At 38.3% G+C, this 9,612-nt stretch overlaps 1 protein-coding gene across 1 annotated transcript; it reads left to right on the forward strand.

Moving 5' to 3' along the window:
- The first annotated feature begins 343 nt into the window (after window positions 1-343).
- On the forward strand, window positions 344-9,612 carry LOC128245714 (uncharacterized). The gene is made up of 4 exons (XM_052963942.1): window positions 344-599; window positions 1,588-1,753; window positions 4,674-4,922; window positions 9,160-9,612. The coding sequence occupies exons 1-4, from the start codon at window positions 432-434 to the stop codon at window positions 9,405-9,407; spliced, it is 831 nt and encodes a 276-aa protein (XP_052819902.1). The 5' UTR covers window positions 344-431; the 3' UTR covers window positions 9,408-9,612.

Genomic DNA, 9,612 nt, shown 5'->3' on the forward strand with positions numbered 1-9,612 from the left:
TTTTAATTATGTAATTGTAAAAGATTGTTTGAAAATGAACGTTTGAATGCACATGAAAAGTATGGATCTTTTACAAACCAAGGAGGAAATACAGATCGTCATCACTTGTGCTTAAAGGCACATACAGGGGCATGGTCACACAGAGTTCTGACCGTTAATTCTGGCCCCTATACATAATTATTGGGGCTTAAAGCAAACAACAATTCATCAGCTCACATCCCATTTTGATAATATCGAAACAGTGTCAAAGTACATGTCTAAATTGGCTCTTTAAGTGTGCTATAAGATTAGTGCGTCATTTCTAAGTGTCCTTGTCCGTTTTTAATCATGTGTGAATGTGTCATCGCCTCATCATATTGTTATAGATCTATACGTGTTTTGATTTCAGGGATTTACTTGATCAGTTTCGAAGCACATGTGTTTTAAACATCATGGCTTTGATAAATTTGCATAGTATTTTCCTTATTGTTTTTATGATGGCAAATGTTGAAGGTCACGGACGTTTGATAGAACCACCAGGCCGCTCTTCAATGTGGAGGTTTGGATTTGACACGCCGAAAAACTACAATGATAACCAGTTGTTCTGTGGCGGAAAATGGGTATGATTACTATGAATTTTGGTGTATCCGCTAAATTATATCACGTGAATATTTGAATTTTACTTAGATCAAGTATTACATTGTTATCATTTCATTTTTAAAGTTTAGTTTGAATTTTATAAATTTGTTGCAGTATATAATTAGCCTTATTAAAAGTTGATTAATGACTAACTATGAGAAGCAGTTTGAAGTTTGAATTGTCACTGTGTCAACTTTTTTACAATTATCCGCATCAAGCGCGTATGTGCAGTTACAATAACAAGACTTTATGTAAAGTAACTATTTAATACCACATTGCCAATCACTCGTCAGCTTGTAAGGCCCCTGCGTTTTAAAGAAATAACAGAGAACTTAAGAATACATATAAAACCTTACGAACCTGTGCATTCTTGTGAAGTCGATTGGTCCGTCTATCACTGTTTTGTTTAAGTTTTATAACCTCACCCATCAAAAGCTACCCCAAGCTAGCTATTCACATAAGCGAACTACATACCAAGTTTATTTGCTATATATATATACCCGTCAATCCTATCTAATGTAGGTGGCCGAACCATTTTTGTCTAAATTACTAATATTGACCTTGACCCTGTCCCCACCCATCTCAAAAGCACTCCCAATCTATCTCTTAACAAAAACTACTGATACACCACGTTTATTCACTGTCCATCAAACCAAACTGAAGTTATTGGGCGGAAACAATTTTTTCTGTTTCCATTAACAGTGACCTTAACCTTGCCCCAACCCCTCAAATGCAATCCAAAGCTAGTTCTTAATATAAGCTAAAGTTATTGGGTGGAAACCAATTTTTGACGCACACTGACACGCCTGACCGCCCAAGGACATTCTCATAACCAAGCTGTTTTGCTGAAACTTTTGTTTTTCTTTCCAACTATAAAGCAGTTGGAATTTAACGGGTGAGCTTCTGCTACTGGTTACCAAATAAATGTAGAATCCAAAACAAAGAAAGCATATTTATTCAATGCAACAGGTCCAGTGGGGTCAAAACGCAGGAAAGTGCGGAGTATGCGGAGATAACTGGGCTGGGCCGAAAGAAAACGAACCCGGGGGGAAGTACTACACCGGTATCATCGTCAAGAAGTACGATATCGGTGCGGTCATTGACGTCAGTGTGCATTTAACGGCGAACCACAAGGGTATGCATACATATATATAAGTGACAAGAGGTAGAGAGCCTTTGTGCAGTTATAACGCCCTACAGTATGGGTTGTGAGAGTTGATAAAATATGAGTGGGCGATTGTTTTAAGGGTTGATTAAGAATGAGTGGGCGTGTGTTGTCAGGTTTGATAACTGGTATATGTTCTGAGCCGCGAGGTTACGAGTTTCACGGTGATCTAGAAGTCAAAATGCGGTTGAATGAAGTTCATTTGTTCAACTGAATTATCATTAGGAATAAACGAACTTTGCAAGTAAACGTTAATAAATGTTGTTTTCTGTGTGTTGATACGGTTTGTGTACATAACGTGTTATATGACTTCCCAAATGATGCGACAAGCATCATATTTTAGTCTTGGTAAACATCGTAATACGTTTTTCATTTCTTCACTAACTATATTGAAACATGGCGATCGATGTGTTTTACCGGAGTTTTGTTAGTTGGCCTAGTTTCTACAAGTTGTTCGAAATACATGTTCTGCAAATCTAGTAAGTTTTCTCAATGCTCCGAAAGTATTCATTTTTACTTATTTTTGCACTTCATCGAATTCTATTCGCCCAAATAAGTCTGCAAATGCATGCCTCATTAGAATTAAAGCACTGAAAGTCCTGTTGGACGGAGTCATCTTTTAGTCCGCAGCAAAAATAGAACTGATTCCGTCGTCCATTACAATGGAAATGGAATGGAGATATTTCTTGTTTAACAATGTCAAATATTAAAAGTGACAATGCTTTTCTGATACAGTATTTGTAAAATCATTGTTTTCAAAGGTAAGGTTGGTGTAAACAATTGTAAGGTAAGGCCAGACTGAAAAGGGATGTAATTTCAATAGTTAATAATCGGACAGATGGTGATCGTTAGTTTCAGATGCGAATCCCATTTATCTGTTACAATGGTGTCGCTGGGTACTTATTCGTTACGGGTGTATATGAATAATTTTAACTTGTCATTGTTCATGTTTATGTATAAAGATGCTCTTTTGCTCCAAAATAAGATGTACCACATTTAATACAATTGTTTAAATTTACCGAAAAGGATAAATAAATATCGAAAACAATTGTTGTAATAAAGGATTCCGTGTTTAATTATAAAGAAAGGTGCAGACGATATGAGACGATTGTTGATCACTGTGAATCTTTTAGGATCCACCAGTCATTTCATATTTGTGCGGTTTCGGTTATACATAGTTACAATATTGTTATAAGTAATTAAACATTTCCATAAATGCATTATTTAGTAAGAAGTTGAAGGTTTATCACTAAATGCATTTTTTAATATTGATTTCAAGTACAAGTGCCAGTTACACTTGATGAAATCTTGTAAAAAATGTGTGCACTCAACGGTTAAGAAGTAGTTTGAAAATGTCCCGAGCAAAAAATAACATTAATGAACTTATTTTGTGGAACATGGTTGGAGTTTAAAGCAACTCACCTCAATAGAGAATTTCATTTCACAAAATTGAACTATTTGTTAAAAGTTGAATGAATGAGGCTCCGGGGTGCCCATGCTATAAGGAAATTCACATGGGTCAGAATTTATGGTGATAATGGAAGTAGCTGTACATGAATATGATGCTGTTCATAAATCGACATTCCATAAGAAAATATTATCAAAATCACAGGATATCTGTTCAATTTTTTTACAAGATTGTCCATGTATTCACTACGTATATTATACTTTTAAGACATGTGTTAATAATGTAACTGCAAATCGTTGGTAAACGTTAAGAGATTGATGCCTTAATAAACAGTTCAAGTAATTTAAAATTATAAAGAACATATACATGAATATAACACAAATGTTTTAATATGATTTATTTATAATTTCCATATTCTTTCTATGATAATACTCAACAAAATATATAAAATGCAGCCTTCAATATTTTTGACCCTCTTAGCGATCTTGGAAAGTAATTAAATGCTCATGAGGCAAGACTTCTTTTATTCATTTGATTTGTATATCGTTGACTGAGCTATGACCCTTCAAATAGTGCAACACAATAGTTCAGCTTGTTTACATGACACAAGTTATTTTGTAGAATTGACAATCAAACATGCTGACATAACATAACCAAATTAAGCAAGCCAGTAAAGCATAGTCCCTCATCAGCCTCTGTTGACATTTGTTTGACATAATGTTTTTTAATGTGCATGCACAAATCTATGTCAATATAATCACTGTGTCACTAATGATAAAGCTTGCTATGTGACCGTTTTTTACACCAGCCAAACTTAAGTAAGTTTAATACTTTTCACAAATAAATCTTTCTAAACGAACATTTTGTTGTTTTCATTTGAGTACTCACAGCGTTTAATATTAACCACACAATTATTAAAGTGGCCTACTCGGTACCAATTCGTACTACTACGATAAACATAAAACACATTGACAACCAACTTCTATTTAAACAATTAAAACATTTTTCTTTTCGCCGTGTACTCTCGTTGCTGCACATGCAGCATTCTTTTTTTCTTCGTTATTTACAACACTTTCAGATGAAAACTTTATGCAATATGTTCGGAAACGACTTGGCTGTAGTGTGCATTTAAAAGCAATTGCTTCAAATTTAAGAAAAAACAAAATGCTGATTATCATATCATGGCCGAAATGTGCTTTGGAAATAAGAGCTGTCGGAAGGTTTGAAGACATAAGACTAACTATTTATCTCCGTTGAAACAAAAATTGAGTTAGGCTTCATTGAGTGGCAGAGACTGCCGTATGTTTCAACATGAATATATGAAAAGAATACCCTTTTAAAAGTTGTCACCGAGACCAAATTATACTGTGCGTGGGAGTTATTGTGACGCAATATACCACATGCTATACACACCCTTTTTATTTGTTGGAAAATGGACCGCGTATTTCCGTTATTTTCTTAAATTTACTTTCTTTTTACCAGGATGGTTCGAATTCCGACTTTGCCAGAACGACATGGTCAACAAAACCGTCACGCAGTCTTGCTTCGATCAACACCTCCTCAAAGGCGAAACCGGTGCAACTCAGTTTCCAATTAACTTGGGAATGGAAATGGTAAAAGTCAAACTTCAACTACCGGCCGGTGTCACGTGCAGCGCATGCGTATTGCAGTGGAAATACAACTGTGGAAACAGCTGGGGTACCGACTTTGAGACCAAGAAAGGATGTATGGGTATGTGTGGTCTTAAGTACTTTATTTAGGCTGCATTCTACGTCGAGCGACATGTATTACCACACAACTACTTTTTACGTCGAATGAAAAACATACTCCCACTTGTGCGGACGATACCAACACAGAATTCTACTATTCACCATTGGCTGCATTAATACCCGAGTATTATTTCCAATGTTGTTTTCTTATGGTAATTAAAAAATATTTAGAGTTTGGATGAAAAGTTAATAGCCCGAGAAGCAACTGTAGTATAATAAGTATAGTTTCAAGTGTAATAATCAAAATCACGCGTCATACACGTTAAGGTGTATTTACCTGCTGAGTGAAATTTAGGAAAAAAAGTACTTATAAGATTTAGTTGGATAAAACGTTTGTATTCAAACGAAGATATGCTACTTAAACTGGAACACTTTAGGTGTCCAAATGCTCGACATTTTCCGCGTGTATTGTGCCTTGCCCACCGACTTTTGTTTAGTGGGAGTTATTTTAGCCGGTGCTATGGGGTGGCTTATCATTACCGTCAGTAAAAATATTAAATAAATCGAGCCAGCTGTGTCCATAAAATGTATTTATATTATCCTCCGCGAGTTAATCATGAACCTTCGAATACGTGTGGTATTTCCAGAACTAATAGTTCTCTAATTGAATTCGATAAACAAAACGCCTGCCTTTTGTTACATTTCCAAATCATTCCGGTGCACGGTGCGTGTTGGATAGACATTTGACATTCCGCAGCTTCAGATGTGCACTATTGTGATTGTATGTTACTTTATTTATCAACCATCTCATTAGGAGTTTCAGAAATGATCGATGAGCTTCTGTAAAGGCACATGAAGCAAGAACCTTTATCGAAAAAACAATAACAAATATGGCATGAGTTGTTCATCTCATTGCGCATTGGTATGAGTTTTTGCTCTCATTGCGCACCGGTATGAGTTGTTGCTCTCATTGTTCACAGGTATGAATTGTTGCTCTCATTGTTCACCGGTATGCGTTGTTTTTCTCATTGTTCACCGGTATGAGTTGTTGCTCTCATTGCGCACCGGTATGAATTGTTGCTCTTATTGTTCACCGGTATGAGTTGTTGCTCTCATTGTTCACCGGTATGAATTGTTGCTCTCATTGCGCACCGGTATAATTTGTTGCTCTCATTGCGCACTGGTATGAGTTGTTGCTCTCATTGTTCACCGCTATGAGTTTTTGCTCTACTTGTTCACCGGTATGAGTTCTTGCTCTCATTGTTCACCGGTATGCGTTGTAGCTCTCATTGCGCACCGGTATGAGTTTGTTGCTCTAATTGCGCACCGGTATGAATTGTTGCTCTCATTACGCATCGGTATGAGTTGTTGCTCTCATTGTTCACCGGTATGAGTTGTTGCTCTCATTGTTCACCGGTATGAGTTGTTGCTCTCATTGAGCACTGGTATGAGTTGTTGCTCTCATTGCGCACCGGTATGAGTTGTTGCTCTCATTGCGCACCGGTATGAGTTGTTGCTCTCATTGTGCACCTGTATGAGTTGTTGCTCTCATTGCGCACCGGTATGAGTTGTTGCTCTCATTGTTCACCGGTATGCGTTGTTGCTCTCATTGTTCACCGGTATGAGTTGTTGCTCTCATTGTGCACCTGAATGAGTTGTTGCTCTCATTGCGCACCGGTATGAGTTCTTGCTCTCATTGTTCACCGGTATGCGTTGTTGCTCTCATTGCGCACCGGTATGAGTTCTTGCTCTCATTGTTCACCGGTATGAGTTGTTGCTCTCATTGCGCAGCGGTATGAGTTGTTGCTCTCATTGTGCACCTGAATGAGTTGTTGCTCTCATTGCGCACCGGTATGAGTTGTTGCTCTCATTGTTCACCGGTATGAGTTGTTGCTCTCATTGCGCACCGGTATGAGTTTGTTGCTCTCATTACGCATCGGTATGAGTTGTTGCTCTCATTGCACACCGGTATGAGTTGTTGCTCTCATTGTTCACCGGTATGAATTGTTGCTCTCATTGTTCACCGGTATGAATTGTTGCTCTCATTGCGCACCGGTATGAGTTGTTGCTCTCATTGTTCACCGGTATGAGTTGTTGCTCTCATTGCGCACCGGTATAAGTTGTTGCTCTCATTGTTCACCGGTATGCGTTGTTTTTCTCATTGTTCACCGGTATGAGTTGTTGCTCTCATTGCGCACCGGTATGAATTGTTGCTCTTATTGTTCACCGGTATGAGTTGTTGCTCTTATTGTTCACCGGTATGAGTTGTTGCTCTCATTGTGCACCTGTATGAGTTGTTGCTCTCATTGTGCACCTGTACGAGTTGTTATGAGTTGTTGCTCTCATTGCGCACTGGTATGAGTTGTTGCTCTCATTGCGCACCGGTATGAGTTGTTGCTCTCATTGCGCAGCGGTATGAGTTGTTGCTCTCATTGTGCACCTGTATGAGTTGTTGTTCTCATTGCGCACCGGTATGAGTTGTTGCTCTCATTGCGCACCGGTATGAGTTGTTGCTCTCATTTTGCACCTGTATGAGTTGTTGCTCTCATTGTGCACCGGTATGCGTTGTTATGAGTTGTTGCTCTCATTGTTCACCTGTATGAGTTGTTGCTCTCATTATGCACCGGTATGAGTTGTTGCTCTCATTGTGCACCTGTATGAGTTGTTGCTCTCATTGTGCACCGGTATGAGTTGTTATGAGTTGTTGCTTTTGTTGCGCACCGGTGTGAATTGATGCCCTCATTGCGCTTCGGTATGAGTTGTACCTCTCATTGCGCACCGGTATGAGTTGTTGCTCTCATTGCGCACCGGTGTGAGTTGTTGCTCTCATTGCGCACCGGTGTGAGTTGTAGCTCTCATTGCGCACCGGTATGAGTTTGTTGCTCTAATTGCGCACCGGTATGAATTGTTGCTCTCATTACGCATCGGTATGAGTTGTTGCTCTCATTGTTTACCGGTATGAGTTGTTGCTCTCATTGCGCACCGGTATGAGTTGTTGCTCTCATTGTTCACCGGTATGAGTTGTTGCTCTTATTGTTCACCGGTATGAGTTGTTGCTCTTATTGTTCACCGGTATGAGTTGTTGCTCTCATTGTGCACCTGTATGAGTTGTTGCTCTCATTGTGCACCGGTATGAGTTGTTGCTCTCATCGATAACCAGTATGAAGTAGAAATTAAAAACACCTATCCATCCCTCATTTACTGGTTTTAAACCGATCGAATTTTCTGAAGAATGTTAGCCTCCGCGTCGTTCGATGACAGTGTACTGTTCAGCTTATTTGTGTCGCCCACATGGCATTTCGCCGGAGAGAAATTAAAAAAACTTCTCCTTTTTTTATTTTGGATGTCATGAAAAGAGACCATTTTCCAATTTATTTTGACAATGTATTGCTTCAACCTAAATATAACGCTCGTTTCGCCGCCAGCGCGTTCGCCAGACGGATTCTGATTCAGCATTCAAAAAGCTTCTGATTTGTTTGTTTCCTTGATATTAAGAATGTCTGCCCGCACGCGTTTCCTGCATGGTGACTTAATTACACGACTGGAAGTGTTACAAGTGCAATAAGTGACATGAAGTAGAAGGCACTGCACTCCGAGTTTCATCCAGATATTTGCAGAGTTCCGGGTTCGATACCCCAACTCTTTTGGTTTCTTTAGCCTGCCCGGTCAAATACATGTAGGACTTTTTTCATGGGTTTAACCAAAAACTGAATTAAGCTTAGGCATACTTTTATTTTAAGTCAAAATTATTTTATATATCAAAAGTATATAAATATATATTATATTTAACTTACTTAGATTATAAATTGCTTACAGCAGCCAAGCAACCATATTATGACGTCATGTCTGTTAAAAATGCAGTTCTTAAGCATAGTACAAATTAAATGCCGATAGGCGATTTTATTGGCTGTAAATGTTGACTATAATCCTAATAATTGAAGTGCGCCCCGCTAATGCCAAGTTCATGGGTTAGTAAAATTACCTATTAATCGATAAATAAAATAAAGAAAATCATGAATGTCTATTTTGTCAAATGATCTTAAATCTAAGGTCTTTCTGAGGCAGGATTCCTTTCTGAAACACGACTTTCTCGATATTTTTCTTTTTCTGTTCCTTACCTTTTTGCTTATTGGCCAGTTGCACTGTTTGAAAATACATGCTAAGATTCGCATCCTTTAATTTCAAATATATTTCCATTTACTTAACTTGGTGAACAAAATCGCCTATGTTTATATATAGTTACTTCCATTCCAATTCAGGTTGCGGTCAGCAAGAGCAGTTTTATGGCTGTTCCGACATCGCCATTGGCAAGCCTAGCGTCAAGACCGGCATGACGTCGCCTGACGTCGAGGTCCCAGCTGGCGATTTTGACGAACGTCTTTGGCGAACCTTCAACGACACGTGTGCGTGCAACTGCCCTCAAGTATCCATGGCAAATGGAAATGACGTCAGCAGCTTAGTCTTCTTGCTGACAACATTGACTGGTTTATGGGGGAGTTTCAAGTAATTAATTGATTGTGTCTTGGTTAAGACATTGAACCTCCCGCCTTAGCACCAAAAGCTATCTCCTCAAAATATATTATATGTGATGCATGATTCAATTACATAAAATAAACAATGCATCAATGGATCTAGCCGCCCTGGCATGGACATTTACCTTTCATTGAATATGTATCTTGTACTTAATCATCAATAAAAGATATTGTCTTTTA

Source organism: Mya arenaria, chromosome 9 (genome assembly GCF_026914265.1).
Source record: "Mya arenaria isolate MELC-2E11 chromosome 9, ASM2691426v1".
NCBI lineage: Eukaryota > Metazoa > Mollusca > Bivalvia > Myida > Myidae > Mya > Mya arenaria.

Excerpts from the sequence above, each read along its gene's own strand:
- LOC128245714 (XM_052963942.1), top strand. The coding sequence starts at position 432 with ATGGCTTTGATAAATTTGCATAGTATTTTCCTTATTGTTTTTATGATG. Across the intron at positions 1,754-4,673 it reads TTTAACGGCGAACCACAAGG|GATGGTTCGAATTCCGACTT; the intron begins GTATGCATACAT and ends TCTTTTTACCAG. Across the intron at positions 4,923-9,159 it reads GACCAAGAAAGGATGTATGG|GTTGCGGTCAGCAAGAGCAG; the intron begins GTATGTGTGGTC and ends ATTCCAATTCAG.